Source organism: Corylus avellana, chromosome ca1, assembly GCF_901000735.1.
Source record: "Corylus avellana chromosome ca1, CavTom2PMs-1.0".
Classification (NCBI taxonomy): domain Eukaryota; kingdom Viridiplantae; phylum Streptophyta; class Magnoliopsida; order Fagales; family Betulaceae; genus Corylus; species Corylus avellana.
The window spans coordinates 30420785-30443922 of record NC_081541.1 but is presented as its reverse complement, the minus strand read 5'-3'; the positions used below and the strand labels follow the sequence as shown (position 1 = coordinate 30443922).

The window sequence follows — 23138 nt, the reverse complement described above, 5'->3', positions numbered from 1 at the left end:
CATACTCAGGCCAATACTACAGGAGATCCTGCATTGGTGCTCTTCATATATGGTACAATGATCAACTCTGCAAAGATATGGGTTGGAACCCCAAAAGAAAGAAGGGATTCATTGCTGAATTGTTTGAGCCTTATGGTCCAATGGACTATACCGCAACCTCTTAAGTCGGTGAGAAATGTTAGAAATTATATTTTTATGTCATAATTATTTCATAATGTTGATATAACAATCCAACCAACTTTTAGGTCAATAATTGTTTTAAAAAATAATAAATAAATTGAACGGTTAGTGAGGACTACCACATCAGCATTGTGTGATAATTGTAGCATACAAATGTAGTTTCTAACATTACATTAAAGTGAACCCTAGAACGGGTTCTAAACCATGAGTTGTCAATCATCTCTGACACACTTCGTGCTTGCGTTTGGGGTTAAAATAATGTTACACTTATTCCCATATCTTTACACAATTTTTTCTAAACCCATAGGTGACTTTTAAAACTACTATTGGATATGAGATGGATCTTTTTTAGATTTTGATACAATGATGATTTTAAAAGCCACTTACAAGTATGAAAAACTGTGTAAAAAAATTAGAGTAAGTGTAACATTCCTCTTGAGATTGATACCCTTCGGCTTTTTTATGTTTATTCATTTGAAAGCATTACAGACTTGCTTAAAATAAAAGAAAAATTATTAAATCAGTCCATGTCGTTTTATCTTGTAACAAATAAATCCTTGTAGTTTCAAAATGAACTTATAAATGTGATGTGCTTTTGTGACAAAATGATCCATGCGATCAAATTCCGGTCATTTTTCCTACCTGTTTTTATGAAAATACAAATTTACCCACAAATAGAAAGTTATACAAAATAAAAGGAAAAAAAAAAAAATGGTTGGCCACCCCAAGGGTCTTTTGCAGTGACGGAATGACCCCCCATTCTTGAGTAAAAAAAAAAAAAAATTAAGGTCAAATTTTAGTTTTTAAATATTTGGCCCTTACCCATGCAAGCTAGTAAAAATAAAAATTACCTCTACTCACAATTCTTTCGGCCCTACTTATAAATGTTTTCGGCCTTGCCCAATAAAAATTTTGGCTCCACCAACTAAAAATTTTGGGCATACTGCTCCTACCTAAAAAATTCTCTTGGGCCATACCCATTAAAACCTAAAAATTGGTTATTCATTGTCAAATCTTTTAACCCTTACCCATTAAAAACTATAGTAGCCTTATTTTTTTCCATAACCCATTAAGCTGGTTACTCATTTGAGATTTGGCTATATCCGAGCATTTTGTTGTACGTCTCATTGCCATTATAACCCTAAACAAGCACAAGTCCACAATCAAGATTTAATTTTCCTATACTGATTTACGTTTCCAAATGCAAAGTAATTTATTTTTACCTTAAACTCTCTGTTTTTATCTCATGGTTGTTTTTTCTTCTTGTAATTCAATCTAGGTCTTTAATTTTATCTTTTTTTATTCTTTCTTTCTTCTATTGTATACCTAGTCACATGAAGATTTTCTTAGGCTATTGAACGGTCAATTTAGATGATAATAATAATAATAATAATAATACTAAATAAATTTATGCCTTAGCCCTTTCTTTTTTCTTTTTCCTAATCTTATGCCTCGGCCCCAACCCACAATACTTTTTGACTCCGTTCGTGGTCTTTTGGTTGTGATTCGACCACGTAACCCCAAGAGCCAAATGTAAGAGTGGTCTGAACAGAAAGAATAGAGGGTCTCGCATATTTTCCTTTTCTTATTAATCTAAGGGGACAATACAAGAACACTCATCATAATACTACCCTCGACAAGGGAAATTGTCTCGATAAATCCTTGCTTTTGTAAGCACTATTGCTCATGCGGGCAAGAAGAACCTGGACTTTGCCGGAGAATAAGATGCATGTTTCCATCAATAATCCAATGATAATCTAAAAGGCATAAATGACAAATTAGTAACAATATTTATAGCCTTCCATGAAAAAATAAATAATAATAATTCATTGAAAAATGATCTAATTGATAACACATGGTTTTGATTAATTTGTTTACTTTATACCAGATGATACCAATCGAAAATCAAAACTGTTTTATCTGCTTAATAAGATCTCTTAAGGAATCTATGTCATACTTGAGAATAGCAGTAGTCCTGCAATCATTCCAGATTGTTCCCACCTCAAGTGGCCAGCTGAAAAACACAGAGATTCAATCGATAAACCATTACCAGCAAACTCTTATGAGTGATTCTACCAGATAGTAGCAGTTTTTTTTTTTTTTTTTCCCCAATTTCAATTGGAGAAGCAAGAAATACATGCAATATCAACTAAGCTAAGAAAGCAATTTAAGGTAACAAATTAGAAATAAGGAATGTCATTTGCATGGTAAGTTCGTATAAGTCTGAAAACATCACCTCAATGTGAATACTTTAGTTCATCTCCCTTGTCTCAAAAAGAAAGGTGACTATTTGTCATTTTTTTTTTAACTCAAATGAGAAATGCTACACACGCTCAAATACACGCTCCACGAAAGTTGAAACAGCACTAAAAATCACAATTAGATTTTAGATTGACTACTCGTAGCTTTTCAATCGATTAATAATTTTTAGTGCCACATCCGAAGGGTGCATTTGAGAGTACGAATGTGTGTAGCATTTATCAACTCAAATTACTTCGATTTAACTATACTACCAAGTTTCCACCGAATATTGTCACTGTCCTTGCTGGAATTGGGTACAAGATATATTCAAAAAGTAATATTCCAATAAAATGCTTTCCTTCTATAAAAGTTTTTATGGTGTTTTCTTCTCTAATAAAACTTGTGTAAAACGCAACTGGCAGTCGCCTACAGAAACAGAGAACATGAGGAAGGGGAAAATAAATATAAAAACAAGTATGAATTACAATTTTCAAATAACGTTTTACCATAGTTTGATGGGGTGAATTAAACCGTATTTGAAGACATATTCAAATGAATCCATAGGTTCAGAACTAGGAAGACTTACCCACCCACTGTCATGCATAGATTTGTAGGACCAAAGACAAGATAAATTATCATTAGTTGAATACAAGCAAACAAATTAATTACAAGAATATATATGATGTTAATATGTATCAGAAAGTTAGAACACTATGATCCATAATCAGAGTTATGAATATTGACCAACCTCAAGTCTCTGCAAGTCCCTGTGCAGGAACCACCATGGACCCCTTTTTGATAGTAATCTGAAAAAATGGATTAAAATTAGTCAACGAGCACGAGCAAGAAATAGCAAAGATCAAGCATACATAAGCAGAGCAACACTGATAAGCATCTACAAAAGTCTTCAGTAACATTGAGGCCAACAGTGAATAATGCCAACAATACCTAACTTATAAAAGTTGACTACAAATAAAAGTTGATATCATTAGTAATATAAGGTGTAGGACCAAAGATTAATAGAAGAACTAAAACAAGCTTTCGCATCACTAAATCACCAAGATATCAACACCAGGCATATGACAAGTAGAGATGTACATAATAAAAATACTCATCAGCAATTGAACATCGGCCCCTTGCCTACTGTCAGGATATTCAAAAAGTGCATATAACTTCTGGAATGAAAGAAAATAATCATAGTATTGTAAATTTTACCTCATAAATCCTGCCACCGTTCGTAGGCCCATAAAGAGTGTCAATCCCAACCAAACCCCAGGAAGACCAATAATTGAAGGAGCATAGAGCAAAAATACTGAACATATTGCCCCTACTATCATCTATAAAATAAAATTAAAAATGTCAGAGAAGCAATATGTACAACCATGCAAGGACATCTCAAATAAGTTTAAACTCTGCATAAGCCAGGCTTACCATCGAGCAAGCTGCATATGGGAAGTCTGAAATACCAAAATGGAGACCATCAAAAATATAAGCCAGTGCATTCAAAGGTTGACTAGCACTGACAAACTGTGACAAATTTTTGATGAAATCATTAGAAATATGTAAAGGCGCCAACAATTATATCAACTTTAAACTATATAAAAATTAAACAAATTGCAGAACACAAATGTCCATACATACCAATACCCCCGTTTTAACAATTCCTAAAACTTCAGCATCCTTGGTGAACACGGTGGCCAAAGAACCAGAAGGAAGACCCAGAATTGCAGACAAGCAAATTCCAGTCCTATCTGGAAAAACATGCCACATCACGTCCTCAAACAGAATCTATCCAACTTTGTGTGCATCAGACACTCCAAATACAATGGAGAAGCAAAAAAGATATGCTTACCTTCAACACAAAGTGTGTAATGTCCTTTACAGTCTGGAAGTCACCTTTAGATAAAGAACTCGCAATCAGGGCCTACAAATAGATCCAATTTGGAAGTCAACAAAAATACAAACTTCTGTAGGTATCCTGTGAACCAAATGTAGCATCTCATAGTAAGCGAACTACATATTCTTAGAGAGTTGCTTGGAGGTGCTTAAATTCCAACAATTAAATGCAGCAAGATACATTTTTCCTTTTCATTAGAGAGTAAAATGTTTTCCAAAAGCTCCTTGTCATTTTTTTTTCCATTCTTCAACCAGTTGTCAGACTTTCCCTGTGTTTACGTATATTCTACTGCAATAGTGTCTTATTTTACGCACAGCCAATCCACAGAGCTGATCATTCCAACCAAATAGAAATTGAATGGATGATAGCATGGGAACAAATAAATAAGAATGTCAAGAAAGCATAAGAAATCTTTCGAAGAAAGAATTTAATACCTGACCAGATGCAGCCAGTGCATCTGTAAGGAGGGATACAGCTAGCCATACTTGAATACATATCTGATGTGCAGCCATAGCTACCGGACCTTGACGAGCAGCCATTAATGTCCCCAATGTCATGGTTGTAAGAACAGGAAAAGTTCTTCCAAGAAGAAAGCTACCTAAAGCAGCCAACAATTGGTAAGCATAGCTGTTGAAATACATCTGAAGTAGATAAAAAGGTCTAACATGTATATCAATCGCTATCAGAATACCAAATGGTGAAACATTTCACCATCCAAAATCAATGTACTGTTCCATCAGCAAACTAATGTCAATTACTATCATAATAGCATAATTCATGCAAATGTGCAACTGACTGAAACAACAGTTTAGACATATGAACCTTCTAAATATACAAGGAGTAAGGATAGACTTGTTTGGGGTTTATGGGGGAGGGAAGGAATGACATCCTTTCTAAAAATATAAGTGAAAGAAAACCAAAAAATATTGAAACATTGCACCATCCAAAATCAAAGTACTGTTCCATGAGCAAACTAATGTCAATTACTATCATAATAGCATAATTCATGCAAATGTGCAACTGACTGAAGCGAAAGTTTAGCCATATCAACTGTCTAAATATACGAGTAAGGAGAGTTGCAAAAAACTATAAATGGAACTCTTACTGGGGGGCTGGAGGAATGCCAGCCTTTCTAAACATATAAAGGGAAAACACAATCAAACTGACCAAAAACTAAGAACTTACCAGATTTTATATATCCGCCAAATTGAAGTGATCCCATCTTTGGAGGCAATAATACAGCTCTCTTCTTTAATTGCCAGATCAGTAAGAAGGTAACAATGTATCTGAAGCATAAATTTTCTAGCATGATTATTGTCAAATAAGCCCAAAAAGAAAAGAAGAAGAAGTAAATAAGTCCAAAAAAAGCACGTACTGAGACACAACAGTGGATATGGCAGCTCCAGTTGCACCCAATCGAAAATAATAAATTAGAGTGGGGAACAAAAATACAGCTAACAGATTACCAATGCCTGCATATGGAACAAAACATGAATTAGAAAAAAGAGAAGCACAAGATATGAAGAAAAACAGAACTAGGATCTTGATAAAGTGTACATTGAAAAAATAAAGGCAACAAATTGGAAGCAACAAACAGAAGTAACCAGATAAAGTTGACGCTAAAAATATCAGAACTTCTCATACATTCTTCAAAATAAGGTTCTAGAGAGTTGCAAACAACTAAGTCTAGAGACCAACATCAACGTCTTCCCTTTCAGTGCTAAACATCTTTCACTAAAATCTGTCTCGCTTTCTCTATCGAAAAGAAAATCACTATTAAGATGAAGGGCACTGATGCAGATGCCCAGACAGATACCCAATAATGGGGACATTGAAAAACCCACACATTGATTTCATTACTTTTTTATTAAGTTCCCAAAAAGAAAGAAACATGAATACATTTAAAACAGAGAGGGAGAGGAAGAGATAGAGTAACGCTGGGCGGGAGAAAATTAGAAAAAAAAGGAGGGAGAGGAAAAAAAATTAAAAAGGCAAGAGGAAGGGTGCATGCATGATATGATGGCGCTGCAGGGGATGGGACGTCGGGCAGGTTCTGATGGAGTACTTCCCAATGCAGGTTTTTGACATGCAACATGTGGCAAATAAATAATTTTTGACCGTATTACATATAGCATGTCAATAATTGGCTTAAAAATTAAATATATATTTTTATAAAATTTAATTATTAACCTGTAAAAAAATGTCGCGCCAATAAGTTTTGACGTGATAGTTTCACTCGTCAATAAACTTTAACTTATGAAATTGGCAGGTCAAAAAATTTTGACTTACAAGTTTAATACGTTAAAAATTTTTGACTTGTCAGTTTGACATGTCAGTAACTTTTAACGTGTTAAAAATTGCAAACTCAATAATGCATATATTATAAAATATTAAAAATAAAATTTAATTTAGCAACGTGGCAGTATCTACCACGTTAGATTTTTCTAACGTGTTGATATTGCCACGCCACTAAATAGTGAAGTGGCAACATCAACACGTCAGAAAAATTTTATTGACGTAGCATAAATTGATATGTCACTATTTACGGGGAAAAAGTATTGCACAAATCTGTTTTTTGTAGTGAAAATATACAAAGCCCTTGTTACATCAAAAGCAATACAAAGCCGTTGTTACAACTTACATCCATTCCCAACAGCTTAGTTGTTACATCAAAAGCAATATAAAGCCGTTCAAAAAAATGTCAAGGAAGAAATCAAATCATAATTGATTTTTCCTATCTATGTGCCGGCATGCTTTTGGCTTTCACCCAAAAGCATTTGGACAGACGTATGATATCAGATCGCTCTTTACTTTCCCTTGTGTACGTGTGCGTGCATCGCACACCCTTATGATCATCGTCCATCGACAGTAATGAGCGGAAAACTCAAACGGCGCATCGTTTATTGACTTCAACATCTTCCCATCATTTCATATATGAATTAAGGCTTTGCAGAGGCAGAAAGCATACGGCTTTGAAATATTTGATAGTCAGCAATAAGCAATGGAGAGGCAGGTGGCCATTATCGGAGCCGGCATCAGTGGCCTCCTGGCTTGCAAGTACACCTTGTCAAAGGGTCTCCATCCGATCGTTTTCGAAGCCAAAAGCACCACTGGAGGAGTATGGACTAAAACCATAGAGACCACTAAGCTCCAAACTCCAAAACCAGCTTATCAGTTCTCAGATTTTCCATGGCCTTCTTCTGTGGAGGAAGATTTCCCTAACCAACATCAAGTGTTTGATTATATTCAATCCTATGCTCGCCATTTTGATTTGCTTCGGCATATCAAATTCAACACCAAAGTTGTCAGCATCGAATATGAAGGCCCTTCTGAGGAACAGATGCAATCTTGGAGCATGTGGGGTGGCGCTGGTGAGCCATTGATTAGCTCTAAAGGGAAATGGAAGGTTGTAGTAGAGGATTCCCCTACTCTCTCCACTGAGGTATGTATTTGCACATACACCATGTAACGAAATTAGAGTTTTCAATTAATTTCATGATGTTTTGTATAATTATTATAGCCCACTAGGACATAATTAGGTGAAGGATTATTGATAAGGAGATACATATATATAATAGCAGAGTCTATTGATTTTTCAGCACAGATCTGCTTGTCTATGAGGCCAATGTTCAGGTGGGTTAAAAACCGTCCTGCATCTGTAATTCGCCCGCTCACAGGCAAATTTTTAACTCCTAGCCCTGGGTGAGCAAATACCCGTTACACACATATGGAAGCGAATAACGGAATAAGGATGGACATAAATAGATAATGTTCATTTATGCCTACCATATATATATATATATATATATATATATATATATATATAAAGAGTTGACTTATAAAACATTATCCTTTCATATGACAAATGAAGTAGAAAACGAAACCTTAATGCCTCATTTTCTTTCTCTCATTCTGTTCTGTAGCCACAACTCCCCTTCGGCCCTCTTTCTTTCTCTCGACTCTCGTGTTCTCCAAAAATGAAGCCTAAAAAACTATCCAAAATGCAAAGCGGATGTCATGGACGGTTTGTACAAAAAAATCACCCGCCTAGTGTGGTTATTGGTAGATTCCACCCTTTGCAAAATGCAGATGCAAATACATAATAACAGTATTATCCGTCCATATAGAATATAGTACTGTTTACACCCTTAAGGGTTGAGCGAGTAGGTTAGCCCAAGACTCCAATTCAATCTCAATTTAAACCCCTTTAAGATCGGGTTAACCATACTGAATATATCAAATCAGATTAGCAATATTCATAAATCAGATTAGAAATCAAGTGATGACCTCAATGAATTTTATATATTAAATGCAAATGCAGGTGTACCTAGTGGACTTCGTGATCCTCTGCATCGGAAGATTCAGTGAAGTTCCAAACGTTCCAGAATTCCCTCCAAACCAAGGCCCAGAAGTATTCCATGGCAAGGTGATACACTCCATGGACTACTCTGCCATGGATTGTCAAACTGCTGCAGAATTGGTCAAAGGGAAGCAAGTCACTGTTGTGGGGTTACAAAAATCTGCCTTGGACATTGCCATGGAATGCTCAATAGCTAATGGTACGATTCACACTACTTCACTTATATAATTACAATGTAAAAAACTTTGTAGATCCGGATTCTCAGCAATCTATTGTTCCGATCGCTAACAATTTAAGTAGTAAATATAAAGTCTTTATGGAATTCACCTGCCCGAGCTCAGAATGTGGGTTGCTCGAGACCTGTTCGGGCAGACATAAGTAAAGTTGGAATCTCTACTCTTCTGTAGGCTCCTGCATGAAAAGTAATTTATAATTATATATTTATATGCTCCTTTTCTCAGATTTACTGCACTTAATTTGCAGGAACTGAACATCCATGTACTGTATTATACAGGACTGAACATTGGACTGTCCCTGATTACCTTCCATGGGGTGTGCCTCTTGCTTATTTTTACCTTAATCGCTTCTCAGAGCTATTGGTTCATAAGCCTGGTGAAGGCTTCCTATTAAGTCTTGTGTCAACAGTTCTTTCTCCTTTGGTAAACTGACTTTTTTTTTGTCTCTATTTTTGTTTCCTAAACATGATCCTGATCATAAGGGTGAAGCTTAATTATTAGAAACTGTTGATCATGTAACAGAGATGGGCATTTTCTAAATTCGTTGAAAGCCATATAAAGAAGAAGCTTGGGTTGGCAAAGCATGGAATGGTACCAAAACACAGCTTCCTTCAAGAAATCAGTTCTTGTTTGCTCTCCACAGTGCCAGAAAAATTCTATGACAAAGTTGAAGAGAGAAGCATTATTTTGAAAAAAGCTTCGAGTTTCAGCTTCTGCAAAGAAGGTGTTTTGGTTAATGGCGAGGTGCAACCTCTGAAGACTGATTTGGTCATCTTGGCTACTGGGTTCAGGGGTGATCAAAAGCTCAAAGAAATTTTTGTGTCCACCACCTTTCAGGACTATATTGCCGGCTCTGCCAATGCAACAGTTCCCCTCTACAGGTTCTTTTCTTTTTCATTTCTTTTAAACATAGCATCTGATGTTAATAACAAGCAAAATACAAACCCCAATGAGGCTCGAGTGGTAAATCACTTGGCACTGGTGCCTCGTCAAGCAGGTGAGTGCAAACAATTTTTTCCAGCTACCCCCGCAGGCAAAAGCGAGAGCTTTACCTGATTCATGCGGAGGGAAGCTTTTACACGGTGTTCCGGGGATCTAGTCAGGGCAAAACCCTGGATACCCAAGTTGAATAATAAAAAATAAAAAAGGTTTTGAAATGAACATTTGCAATGCATCAGGGAGTGCATTCATGCAAGAATTCCACAACTAGCAGTGATTGGATTCTCGGAAAGTGTATCAAACTTGTACACATCAGAGATGAGATGCCGGTGGCTAGCGGAGCTTCTTGACGGCACATTCAAGCTGCCGTGCATTAAAGAGATGGAAAAAGATGTGGTGAATTGGGATAAATACATGAAGACATACTCCGGCCAATACTACAGGAGATCCTGCATTGGTGCTCTTCATATATGGTACAACGATCAACTCTGCAAAGACATGGGATGGAACCCCAAAAGAAAGAAGGGATTCATCGCTGAATTGTTTGAGCCTTATGGTCCAATGGACTACACCGCAACCTCTTAAGTCGGTGTGAAATGTTTGAAATTATATTTTTATTTCATAATTATTTTATAATGTTGATATAACAGTCCCAACCAACTTTTATATCAATAAATGTTTTAAAAAATAATAAATAAATTGAACTGTTAGTTAGGACTACCACATCAACATTGTGTGATAATTGTGGGATAAAAATGTAGTTTCTAGCATTACATTAAAGTCAACCCTAGAACGGGTTCTAAACCATGAGTTGTCAATCATCTTTGACACACTTCGTGCATGCGTTTGGGTTAAAATAATGCTACACTTATTCCCATTTCTTTACACAATTTTTCTACACCCGTAGGTGACTTTTAAAACTACTATTAGATATGAGATAGATCTTTATTGAATTTTGATACAATGATTATTTTAGCCCTTGCTCATCAAAAATTATAGTAAGCTTATTTTTGTCTATAACCCATTAAGCTAGTTACCCATTTGAGATTTGGCTATATCCACTAAATTTTATATTTCTTGAGCATTTTGTTGTACATCTCATTGCCATTCTAACCCTAAAACAAGCACAAGTCCACATTCAAGATTTAATTTTCCTATACGGATTTAATTTTCCAATCGAAAAATAAATGAAAAAAATGCAATTTGCAACACAGAAGTAGTACAAAGTAATCTATTTTTACCTTAAACTCTATGTTTTCACCTCATGGTTGTTTCTTCTTCGTGTAATTTTCAATCTAGGTCTTTAATTTTTTTTTATTTTTTTTTAGTGTATATCTAGTCACTTTAGGAATTTCCTTAGGCTATTGAACTACCACTTTAGATGATGATAATAATAATAAGAGAAAATTACAGTTTACCCCCCCAAAGTTGATAACATTTTTAAATTCGAACATCAAAGTTTCAATTTTTGCAATTCACTCCCACAAAGTTTCAATTTTTTTTCAATTCGACCAATATTAGCCTAAAATTTCTATATTGCTCCTGATTTTAATTTTTTTTTTTTTATGAAAAAAAAAAAAATTAGGGATACAAAAATGGCCAAATGGGTGGCTACGGCTACCCTGAATTTTTTTTTTAAAAAAAAATTATAAAAAAATAAAAATAAATAAAAATTATAGGCAATACAAAAAGTTTTGAGTACAATTGGTCAAATTGCAAAAATTTGAAATTATGGGGAGATAAATTGCAAAAATTGAAACTTTAGTGTTCAAATTGAAAAACACTGTCAGCTTTGGGGGGTAAACTATAATTTTCCCCAATAATAATAATAATAATAATAAATTTATGCCTTGGCCCTTTCTTTTTCTTTTTTTTTTTTCTTTTTTTCTAAGCTTATGCCTCGGCCCTACCCGGCCACAATACTTTCTAACTCCGTTCCAGTCTTTTGGTTGTGATTCGACCATCCCAAGAGCCAAATTTAGGAGTGGTCTGAACAAAAAGAATAGAGGGTCTCACATATTTTCCTTTTTTTTATTAATCTAAGGAACAATACAAGAACACCCATCATTATACTACCCTCCACAAGGGAAATTGTCTCAATAAATCCCTGCTTTTGGTAAGTACTATTGCTCAGGCGTGCAAGAAAAACCCGGACTTCGCCGGAGAATAAGATGCATGTCCCATCAATAATCCAATGATAATCTAAAAAGCATAAATGACAAATTAGTAACAATATTTATAGCCTTCCATGAAAATAATAATAATTATTATTATTAATCATTGAAAAATGATCTAATTGATAACACATGGTTTTGATTTGTTTGCTTTATAGCAGATGATACCAATCGAAAATCAAAACTGTTCATCTGCTTAATAAGATCTCTTAAGGAATCCATGTCATACTTGAGAATAGTAGTAGTCCTGCAATCATTCCAGATTGTTCCCATCTCAAGTGGCCAGCTGAAAAAGGTGGTGTTAAATCTCAGGCCGCCAAAAAAAAAAAAAAAGTAGTTTTATATTCAAAAGCCAAACTCCAAGGCAGAAAAACACACAGATTCAATAGATAAACCATCACCAGCAAACTTTTATGAGTGATTCTACCAGATGGTAGCAGTTTTTTTTCCATTTCAATTGAGAAACAAGAAATACATGCAATATCAAATAAACTAAGAAAGCCATTTAAGGTAGCAATGTGCGAGTCTGAAAACATCACCTCAATGTGAATACTTTAGTTCATCTCCCTTGTCTCAAAAAGAAAGGTGACTATTTGTCATTTTTTTTTTTTTTTCCAACTCGAACGAAAAATGTTACACACACTCAAATACACGCTCCATGATGGCTGAAGTAGCACTAAAACTCACTATAAGATTTTGAATTCAATAGTGATTTATAGTGCCATAGCCGGAGTGTGCATTTGGGAGTGTGAGGGTGTGTAGCATTTATCAACTCAAATTACTTCGATTCTACTGTAGCTATAGTAAACGAATACTACCAAGTTTCCACCGAATATTGTCGCCAGTAAAAAGTAATATTCAAAAAGTAATATTCCAATAAAATGCTTTGCTTCTATAAAAGTTTTTATAGTGTTTTCTTCTTATAAAACTTTTGTGTAAAAAGCAACTGGCAGTCGCCTACAGAAACAGAGAACATCCTCAGGGGGAAATAAATATAAAAACAAGTATGAATTACAATTTACAAATAACCTTTTACCATAGTTTGATGGGGTGAATTAAACCGTATTTGAAGACATATTCAAATGAATCCATAGGCTTGGAACTAGGAAGATTTACCCACCCACTGTATGCATAGATTTGTAGGACCAAAGACAAGATAAATTATCATTAGTTGAAGACAAGCAAACAAATTAATTACAAGAATATATATGATGTTAATATGTATCAGAAAGTTAGAACACTATGATCCATAATCAGAGTTATGAATATTGACCAACCTCAAGTCTCTGCAAGTCCCTGTGCAGGAACCACCATGGACCCCTTTTTGATAGTAATCTGAAAAAATGGATTAAAATTAGTCAACGAGCACGAGCAAGAAATAGCAAAGATCAAGCATACATAAGCAGAGCAACACTGATAAGCATCTACAAAAGTCTTCAGTAACATTGAGGCCAACAGTGAATAATTCCAACAATACCTAACTTGTAAAAGTTGACTACAAATAAAAGTTGATATCATTAGTAATATAAGGTGCAGGACCAAAGATTAATAGAAGAACTAAAACAAGCTTTCACATCACTAAATCACCAACATATCAACACCAGGCATATGACTAGTAGAGACGTGCATAACAAAAATACTCATCAGCAATTGCACATCGGCCCCTTGCCTACTGTCAGGATATTCAAAAAGTGCATATAACTTCTGGAATGAAAGAAAATACTCATAATATTGTAAATTTTACCTCATAAATCCTGCCACCGTTCGTAGGCCCATAAAGAGTGTCAATCCCCACCAAACCCCAGGAAGACCAATAATTGAAGGAGCATAGAGCAAAAATACTGAACATATTGCCCCTACTATCATCTATAAAATCAAATTAAAAATGTCAGAGAAGCAATATGTACAACCAAGTAAGGACATCTCAAATAAGTTTTAACTCTGCATAAGCCAGGCTTACCATCGAGCAAGCTGCATATGGGAAGTCTGAAATACCAAAATGGAGACCATCAAAAATATAAGCCAGTGCATTCAAAGGTTGACTAGCACTGACAAACTGTGACAAATTTTAGATGAAATCATTAGAAATATGTAAAGGCACCAACAATTATAACAACTTTAAAGCTATATAAAAATTAAACAAATTGCAGAACACAAGTGTCCATACATACCAATACCCCCATTTTAACAATTCCTAAAACTTCAGCATCCTTGGTGAACACGGTGGCCAAAGAACCAAAAGAAAGACCCAGAATTGCAGACAAGCAAATTCCAGTGATCAATCCTATCTGGAAAAACATGCCACATCAAGTCCTCAAACAGAATCTATCCAACTTTGTGTGCATCAGACACTCCGAATACAATGGAGAAGCAAAAAAGATATGCTTACCTTTAACACAAAGTGTGTAATGTCCTTTACAGTCTGGTAGTCACCTTTAGATAAAGAACTCGCAACCAGGGCCTACAAATAGATCCAATTTGGAAGTCAACAAAAATACAACCTTCTGTAGGTATCCTGAGAACCAAATGTAGCATCTTGTAGTAAGCAAACTACATATTCTTAGAGAGTTGCTTGGAGGTGCTTAAATTCCAACAATTAAATGCAGAAAGATACATTTTTCCTTTTCATTAGAGAGTAAAATGTTTTCCAAAAGCTCCTTGTCATTTATTTTCCATTCTTCAACCAGTTGTCAGGCTTTCCCTGTGTTTATATTCTACTGCAATAGTGTCTTATTTTACCCACAGTCAATCCACAGAGATGATCATTCCAACCAAATAGAAATTGAATGGATGATAGCATGGGAACAAGTAAATAAGAATGTCATGAAAGCATATAAGAAATCATTTGAAGAAAGAATTTAATACCTGACAAGATGCAGCCAGTGCATCTGTAAGGAGGGATACAGCTAGCCATACTTGAATACATATCTGATGTGCAGCCATAGCTACCGGACCTTGACGAGCAGCCATTGACGTCCCCAATGTCATGGTTGTAAGAACAGCAAGAGTTCTTCCAAGAAGAAAGCCACCTAAAGCAGCCAATAATTGGTAAGCATAGCTGTTGAAATACATCTAAAGTAGATAAAAAGGTCTAACATGTATATCAATTGCTATCAGAATAACAAATAGTGAAACATTGCACCATCCCAAATCAATGTACTGTTCCATCAGCAAACTAATGTCAATTATCATCATAATAGCATAATTCATGCAAATGTGCAACTGACTGAAACAAAAGTTTAACATATGAACCTTCTAAATATACAAGGAGTAAGGATAGACTTGTTTGGGGTTTGTGGGGGAGGGAAGGAATGACAGCCTCTCTAAAAATATAAGTGAAAGAAAACAAAAAAATATTGAAACATTGCACCATCCAAAATCAATGTACTGTTCCATGAGCAAACTAATGTCAATTACTATCAAAATAGCATAATTCATGCAAATGTGCAACTGACTGAAGCAAAAGTTTAGCCATATCAACTGTCTAAATATACGAGTAAGGAGAGTTGCAAAAAACTATAAATGGAACTCTTACTGGGGGGCTGGAGGAATGCCAGCCTTTCTAAACATATAAATGGAAAACACAATCAAACTGACCAAAAACTAAGAACTTACCAGATTTTATATATCCACCAAATTGAAGTGATCCCATCTTTGGAGGCAATAATACAGCTCTCTTGTTTAATTGCCAGATCAGTAAGAAGGTAACAATGTACCTGAGGCATAAATTTTCTAGCATGATTATTGTCAAATAAGGCCAAAAAGAAAAGAGGAAGAAGTAAATAAATCCAAAAAAGCACATACTGAGACATGACAGTGGATATGGCAGCTCCAGTTGCACCCAATCGAAAATAATAAATTAGAGTGGGAAACAAAAATACAGCTAACAGATTACCAATACCTGCATATGGAACAAAACATGAATTAGCAGAAAGAGAAGCACAAGATATGAAGAAAAACAGAACTAGGATCTTGATACAGTGTAAATTGGAAAAATAAAGGTAACAAATTGGAAGCAACAAACAGAAGTCACCAGATAAAGATGACGCAAAAAATATAAGAACTTCTCATGCATTCTTAAAAATAAGGTTCTAGAGAGTTGCAAACAACTAAGTCTAGAGACCAACATCAACTTCTTCCCTTTCAGTGCTAAACATCTCGTACTAAAATCTGTCTCGCTTTCTCTATCGAAAAGAAAATCACTATGAAGATGAAGGGCACTGATGCAGATGCCCAGACAGATACCCAATAATGGGGACATTGAAAAACCTACACATTGATTTCATTACTTTTTTATTAAGTTCCCAAACAGAAAGAAACATGATGTGACTCGGATGATGAAGAAATGAGCATGCATTTCACAGAGCATGTCATTTGTTCTTTTTATTCCTCAATCCAAAGCATACAAGAAAGCATTAGAAAACAAAACAAAAAAGTAAATGCAAGGCACAAAATAGCTTAGTAAAAGAAAACCAACTAGCTTGAGTATTATGACAATATAATATGTATGTTTGTTTAGTCTAGATAAGAAGATATCGCTGTCAACAAAAGTGTTACTACACTTATTAAGCCCAAACACTTGCCTAGACAAAAAACGGGAGTTTTTGTATCCTTAAAACCACGGAAAACGCCCTGAAGAGCCAAAGACACCACAACTGCAGGAGCACCAAGTGCTCTAAGTGAAAGAAATCGTTGTGCTGGAATGCGCATGGGTGAATCCTGTACAGAAAATGACACCAAGAAAAACATATTCCTTGTAAATAAATAAGAGGTCATTTACCTGAGAAAACAAAAAGACAGATCTACAAGAAAATAATGGACAATTCCAATACTGCAATTACCTAGTGGCCCAATAAAGTCCAAATGTACTATACCCAATAGAGTGGGAAAATATACGTACAAAACACAAAAATCTATAATGACTAATGCATATTTAAACATATATATGTGTGTGTGTGTGTGTGTGTGTGAGTACAGGGAGAGAGAGAGAGAGAGAGCATATATTGGTGTGCATGTGTCTTCATGTACAAGTATGCACATACATGTATGCATATGTATAAAGAGGGGAAGGGGAGGAGGCTGCAATTAATAAACGTACTATGTAAACCTAAGTATATCCAAAAACTTACGGATGATATACCCATCAAACCTAGAAACTTTCCAGATCCCAAATACAAGGCTATAGCCTCAATAATACCAATCGCAACTGCTAACAGTAAAGCTGTAGACACTGAAGCTAGTTGCTTTCTTTCAGCTACTCCATTAAATGGTTTACCATTAGTACTGCCTTCTAGACAACCCCCTTCTGTACAACAATCAGAACAAATTAGTACAGAACATGAAAATATTGAACCAATAATATGCCTAATTTTATAATAAAACCAGAATCAAACACAAGTTCAACAGAAAATGTTAAGGCATCAACCATCAATTGTACGTCACCTGAAGCAGAATCTTTGCTTGCATTTTTTGAAATGTCTTCAGCAACAAAAGAAGTAGCAATACTAAGGAGAGGAATATTAAATAGCTTTGATATGTAGTTAAAAATATTTGTGGAAACACCAGCTGAACCCAACTCCACAGGACCTATGGGAATAATGAAAAAACAAAAAAAAAAAAAGGAACAGGTTAAAGCTCCATAGCTACAAATGCAAAAATAGAGATTGGTTTCAGCTTTGATAATTCTAAAGTCAGACTGATGCAAACAGAAACAAGCTTTTAGGTTGATTAAATTCAAGTTATACAAAATACCGATCAAAGAATTCATTAATGGCTTTTCTAGTGACTTCCTGCCACACTAACTAAAGCAACTGAAAGTGACAACATTTGCACAACTTCAGTTTGAGAACAATAAAACCAGCCACTCAGTAGGTAAATACATATTGTGGTTTCCTATATCAACTAATACTTAATTGTCCATTTATTTCTTAGCATACCTCACCATTTTTAAAACATTAGATATGGATATGGCCACCTGAATTAAAAATTCAGAAAAAAGTTCATTTTAAATAATTACTCCATGCTTAACCTCGAAATGACTATAACATAACCTCGCAAAGGATTGTAAGTGACCAAATACATCACATATAAGTGACCAAATAATAATCAACAAAACACAATAAGATATCATCATGGAACAAAAAATAATTTGCAATGTTTTCAACCTGTGAACAAGAAATCATTTGGTCTTAATCTACATCAAGCAATTGAATGTCAAATAAATTAATATCTATAGCTACAGGCCATTTCATGTGAGAAATATAGCCTTTTCTAAGCTCTTAAAATACCCATACTATGAATACTTAAATCACCACTTCAAGCATGTAACTTCTAGTTTACTAGTAAGAAACCCACACATCAATGATAGTTAAGGCCAACAAACAGAATGCAGTTGCTTAAGATTGAGATTCTGAAGAAGAAAAAAGTGTACAAGAATCAAAGCAGAAAATAAAAATTTAGAACCATCAAGAGGACATTTAAGAGAGACGAAATGAGAACTACTCGCATTCAGATTTTCCCAAGACAATAGGAGTATTATCCAAGAAATCATTTCAATGAAACTATTCAAAATGAAATTAGTTCAACCTCTAATGGCAACTGCTATGTACATAAACAAATAGACTAATAAATTTATATTTTAATAAGTAAATAGACTAATAAATATAAAAAACGAAAATAAAAAAAGAAGATAATTAAAGAAAAAGAAAAAAGTAAACAGAGCATATTAAGGAAAACTAACAACTATCAATGAAAACCTCATCAGCATCAAGACAAGAAAATGGTTATTGAAAAAAAAAATGTTAAAAAGGGGCTCAAACTGTCAAACATTATGAAGAAAAATGTGTTAAAATTAAAATGAAAGAAAAATATATATACAACCGCCTAATACTAAATGAGGAATGAACCATATTTAAAAACACAATGTACCTAATCTACCGATATAGGCAGTCTCCATCAACTGTGCTAAAGGTTCAAGAGCCTGTCCGGCAATGGCAGGCAAAGAAAGCATTAAAAGTTCACGTTTGGCATCCTGAGACTGTGATTGACCGACAGGAGTTCCTGTCAATTCACTGCAAACAAATTAAGAGAATTGATACTAGTACATAAGAATCATTATCTGAAACCAAAAAAAAAAAGAACTTTTAGAGAAACCAAGCCTAATAACATTTCACACAACATGTAGTGAATAAATTATCTAAAGACAAGCATATTATGGTTAGCCTGCTACTTACTTGCTTAATTGCATATCACTGCAGACATTTTCGTGCTGATATACAACTCATAAGAGGGTCTTGACCATACACAAGCATGCACACAGAGACAGCAAGAGAGAGAAAGAGAATCCTAATATTTATTTTCTACGAGCTGCCATATCAAAAAACTTAAAATCATGTCAAATAGTGATAATCAGGTCTATAGCTGTCAAGAAGCTATACCCAATGCATGAACGCCACATTTAGTTAAGAGCTCCATCCAGTGACCCACTAAGACTAATGTGTTAAGTTCCTGTCCACCTTAGAAGTTTTCTACGCCAGCCTTGTGCTCCCAGCCTGTAATGCAAATCTTATCCAGCAAAAAAAAAAAAAAAATCTTTTTTGCCTATTGGTTACTTCTAAAAATGCTACATGCAGACTCAAAATAGAAGTAAAAATTGTTCCCCAATACCAGCTTCATGCGTTCATTAAAAGATGGATTAGGAATTGGAAAGGTGCCATCCCAACACAAAGAAGGGGAGATGGGGAAGTGAGAGAGAGGTTACAAAACAAAAGCTATGACACTCATATTACCACTCCATAGTATTAAGTTTAACGGTTTCACTATAAATCAGAACTGCCCGAATCAAGTATTACATATTTTCATATTACTGTCAAGTATATTTCAGAAAAACGATTCATAATTACATGCTGCAATATTGTTTCTATGTCTATATGAAGAGGTAAAGTGATATCAATAAGTAACATGACAAAAATTGAAACTAGAGCGTCCAAAGCCTCCAATACATGCCACACTCAAGGAAATGCACATATCGTCAGAGCTAAAACTGCCAGTATGTACAAATAATAGGATACAAGGATTAAGTTCTTACGGAGTAGTGTCCTCCCCTGAACTGCTCAAGAGCTCTTCCTCCCCTACAGTCAATCTTTCTTCCACATCAGAGGCACCCACATCACAATCTGAATTCAACTGACTACCACACACATTAAACCCAGGTTTTCTCCGACGGGTCACCAGCGGTGACAATAGTGTTCTATGCCTTGAAGACAAATGGAATCCCCCCACAATATCTGCATTGCCTATCCCCTTCCTGTCAATTCCCACAAAGGAATTACGAACATTGCCACATCGCGATGAAGATAATGGCCTTGTTGGTTTCGTTATAACACCCTTACTCAATCGGGTGGCTGACATCGTTATCAATTCTTGTTATTTCTTACAAAATCAGAATGAGAGCCTAAAAATCCCAAAAAATAAATAAATAAATCACAAAAAAAAAAAAAAAAAAAAAAATTGCAAGCCAAATATTAGAATCAGATTAATTATTACACTCTTAACATTCAGAATTGCTCTAATTACACGAAAGATGGTCCAACAGAGCAGCGAAGTTCAAAAAAAAAATCCAAACTTTTCCAACACTGATTAAAGCATTTGCTAAATTAAAACATCCCAAAACACACACAAATTATAAAAAATAAAAAGCTTTACATTTCAATTTGTTCGGGATAAGCGTAACGAGAGCACAATCGAAACACATATATGAAAACAGAGTGTAAGACACAAAACCTCAATTACAGCAAATTATAACGAGTAAACAACGTAGGGAACCGGAAATGCGTCAACTTCACGCTGTTTGGAGCATAAGGGTCCCGCGGGATAGCAAAGAACGGCGCTAGAAAACGAAAACGGTTGGCAGAGCCCTCTGTTCGGTGCCCTGGAGAAAAAAATGAGAGAAAAAGCGAAGGAAAATGGAGATAATAAATAGGATAAAAGCTGTGAAAAAAGAGAAAGGATTTTACCTTTCCTTTTCTTCGAAATTTAGGGCTTTAGTCGCAGAGGGAAGGATATCAACCTCGTAAGGTTCGCAACATGTCCATAAGACTGACACTCCCTCTCCACTTGCTATGAAGAATGCGGGCGGCTTAGGCTTATATATGCACACCCTTCCACTTTTGTTTAGTTTTTGGCCTCACCGCCATATTATTTTTTATAAACCATTTGTGACATTTTGTGTAACTTAATTTTCGAGTTAATAAAAAAAAAAATCGAGTGTATATAGTTTTTTTTTAAAAGAAATTTTAAGTACAACTTCATTGCAAACAAGGTAACAAATTACAAAGGCAGAAATACAGGAAAAATAAAAGACAATGGAAAATAAAAGAACAAAATAACTCAACTAAGATAGACTATAAACACCTCAAAGTCTTGAAGAAGATTCACGAAGGTGAAAGTCACTTAGGACATAGTAATTTTAATTGATGTGAAATTAATGTGAAAAAAATTACAAACCTATTCTATTATAGTCTATGATATAAACCATTTATACAACATGTATATGGTAAAGTGAAACCGATAAAGAGTTTCTTTTCTTGATTATATTGTATTGATACACGGATAAACTCCGAGCATTTGAACCAATCCACACTTGAACACTAGATCAACCACAAAATTCAAACCTTATCCAACAATATGGGGTATTTTTTGTTGGGAAATACTAGGTGGTTTTTTTAATGTCCTCCCAATTGTGATGTGACTTTTAAAATTATCGTTGCATTTGAGATTATCATTATTAACTTTTAATTTATTTTAAAAATTACATCATAGTTGGGAGGACACTAGGAGAACACTAAAAGAACACCAAGCATTTTCTTTTTTTTGTTTAAGAGTATTTTTTTTTAAAGTAATGTTAGGTATCATCTTTTTATCCTCATAAAATCCTTCTAAAGCTGATATGACTTGCAAAATCATCATTGGATCAAAATTCAAATATGATTCATTTAAAATTTAATTATGATTTTAAAAGGCACATCAGCTTTAAGAGAATTTTAGGAGGATAAAAAAATGGTACCTAACATTTTTTTTTATTTATTTAAAGTGTTCGTTAATATTTTTATTTTTATTTTTTTTTATTTTTTTTTTTAAAAAAAAAAAAAAAAAAAAAAAAGAAAGAAGGAAAGGTATTAGAATATGCCATTTATAGAAATTAATGTCTCAGTTGGAGGACTCTAGAGATCTCTATCTATCCATATCATATGTGTCTCCATTCACAGGCTCTCAGTTGGGTAGTTGGCCCTGACGAATCTTAGGATATGTTTGGCATATAGAACGACGTGTCACGTGTGTGTAGGTCCCATATCGATATGTCCGAGTTGTAGCCTCCATATTGGGTACAGCTACAGTTTGCAGTACAGAAACGGATATGGGCCTAGCCTATCCCAAAAAACAAAATAGTGTATATGGGCCTCTTTTCTTCTTTTGCTTTCTCCATTGCCTCAAATTATTATTATTATTATTATCAAGTAAAATTCAATTTTATCTCAGGCAGAATGCTAGGTTTCATTAGTGGCAATAACATATTAGTGTTTAAATGGGATTTGAATCTTATTAGTGACATGTGTGTTCACATTACTTCACAATGCATGTGATTGATTCATTTCAATAAATTAAGTTTGAGGAATTTCCTCAAAACTCAATTTATATTAAAATATTGGTTTTTTGTATTAGGTATGATAGATTTTTCTTATCAATGCATTTACCATAGAGGAGTGATTGTAATTACCTTTCTTGTTCCACTCTACCTACCTCATTTTCTATGTAAAAATGTGTAATTTGTATTGTAAAAACATCCAAGACTATAAGAGAAAAATATAAGCATAAGGACAATTCTCTAGCGGTCGACGGAGGCCATTAACGCAAATAACTCGAAAAATCCATATTCATTTTCTTCTTTCGCCTTCACTATATTATCTTCCATTTACATCTTATTACAATTTTCTACATGATATTAGAGCCCTAAAACGTCCAACGTCGCTCCTTCATAGGCCCGCTACCTCTTTGCGGCATTTGGTCAAATCCATTCTCTTCTCCAATACATCTTCCCAGTCCCACACCAGTCA

The 23138-nt window shown here is 34.7% G+C and overlaps 4 protein-coding genes across 7 annotated transcripts in view; 1 reads left to right on the top strand and 3 right to left on the bottom strand.

Annotated features, from left to right (window-relative positions):
- Nucleotides 1-3079: 3079 nt before the first annotated feature.
- On the bottom strand, nt 3080-6046 carry LOC132169675 (protein DETOXIFICATION 45, chloroplastic-like). The gene is made up of 10 exons (XM_059580673.1): nt 6013-6046; nt 5923-5952; nt 5694-5790; nt 5504-5604; nt 4753-4916; nt 4257-4345; nt 4063-4168; nt 3853-3948; nt 3637-3758; nt 3080-3227 (listed from the first exon to the last, which is right to left on the bottom strand). The coding sequence occupies exons 1-10, from the start codon at nt 6044-6046 to the stop codon at nt 3152-3154; spliced, it is 915 nt and encodes a 304-aa protein (XP_059436656.1). The 3' UTR covers nt 3080-3151.
- Nucleotides 6047-7158: 1112 nt separating this feature from the next.
- Nucleotides 7159-10675, top strand: LOC132162820 (probable flavin-containing monooxygenase 1). The gene is made up of 5 exons (XM_059573044.1): nt 7159-7760; nt 8640-8877; nt 9162-9337; nt 9437-9795; nt 10093-10675. Exons 1-5 carry the CDS (start codon nt 7320-7322, stop codon nt 10436-10438), a joined length of 1560 nt encoding a protein of 519 aa, XP_059429027.1. The 5' UTR covers nt 7159-7319; the 3' UTR covers nt 10439-10675.
- Nucleotides 10676-12104: 1429 nt separating this feature from the next.
- On the bottom strand, nt 12105-21170 carry LOC132183804 (protein DETOXIFICATION 45, chloroplastic-like). Of its 4 annotated transcripts, XR_009440517.1 has the most exons (17): nt 21042-21170; nt 20809-20956; nt 20114-20479; nt 18955-19097; nt 17470-17613; nt 17157-17332; nt 16611-16746; nt 15832-15928; nt 15643-15743; nt 14893-15056; nt 14417-14488; nt 14199-14315; nt 13988-14083; nt 13772-13893; nt 13305-13362; nt 13064-13150; nt 12105-12313 (listed from the first exon to the last, which is right to left on the bottom strand). XR_009440517.1 is itself a non-coding variant. In XM_059597257.1 (16 exons), exons 3-16 carry the CDS (start codon nt 20434-20436, stop codon nt 12302-12304), a joined length of 1761 nt encoding a protein of 586 aa, XP_059453240.1. In that variant the 5' UTR covers nt 20437-20479; nt 20809-20956; nt 21042-21170; the 3' UTR covers nt 12105-12301. The 4 variants fall into 4 exon arrangements, 3 of the variants coding, with proteins under 3 accessions (XP_059453240.1, XP_059453220.1, XP_059453231.1); XM_059597257.1 differs by lacking the exon at nt 13064-13150; XM_059597237.1 differs by lacking the exon at nt 12105-12313 and having other exon boundaries at nt 12346-13150.
- Nucleotides 20814-23138, bottom strand: part of LOC132169668 (lysM domain-containing GPI-anchored protein 2-like) — a 3985-nt gene continuing 1660 nt past the window's right edge. Inside the window, exon 3 of the mRNA XM_059580666.1 lies at nt 20814-20956. Within this exon, the coding sequence (XP_059436649.1) occupies nt 20814-20956 (143 nt within the window). The remainder of the gene's footprint in view (nt 20957-23138) is intronic.

Excerpts from the sequence above, each read along its gene's own strand:
- LOC132169675 (XM_059580673.1), bottom strand. The coding sequence starts at position 6,046 with ATGTTTAGCACTGAAAGGGAAGACGTTGATGTTG. Across the intron at positions 4,346-4,752 it reads CACTGGCTGCATCTGGTCAG|GCCCTGATTGCGAGTTCTTT; the intron begins GTATTAAATTCT and ends ATCTATTTGTAG. Across the intron at positions 3,949-4,062 it reads TTGTTAAAACGGGGGTATTG|TTTGTCAGTGCTAGTCAACC; the intron begins GTATGTATGGAC and ends AATTTGTCACAG.
- LOC132162820 (XM_059573044.1), top strand. The coding sequence starts at position 7,320 with ATGGAGAGGCAGGTGGCCATTATCGGAGCCGGCATCAGTGGCCTCCTG. Across the intron at positions 7,761-8,639 it reads CCCCTACTCTCTCCACTGAG|GTGTACCTAGTGGACTTCGT; the intron begins GTATGTATTTGC and ends ATGCAAATGCAG. Across the intron at positions 8,878-9,161 it reads GGAATGCTCAATAGCTAATG|GAACTGAACATCCATGTACT; the intron begins GTACGATTCACA and ends CTTAATTTGCAG.
- LOC132183804 (XM_059597237.1), bottom strand. The coding sequence starts at position 20,436 with ATGTCAGCCACCCGATTGAGTAAGGGTGTTATAACGAAACCAACAAGG. Across the intron at positions 14,489-14,892 it reads CACTGGCTGCATCTTGTCAG|GCCCTGGTTGCGAGTTCTTT; the intron begins GTATTAAATTCT and ends ATCTATTTGTAG. Across the intron at positions 13,363-13,771 it reads ACGGTGGCAGGATTTATGAG|ATTACTATCAAAAAGGGGTC; the intron begins GTAAAATTTACA and ends CCATTTTTTCAG.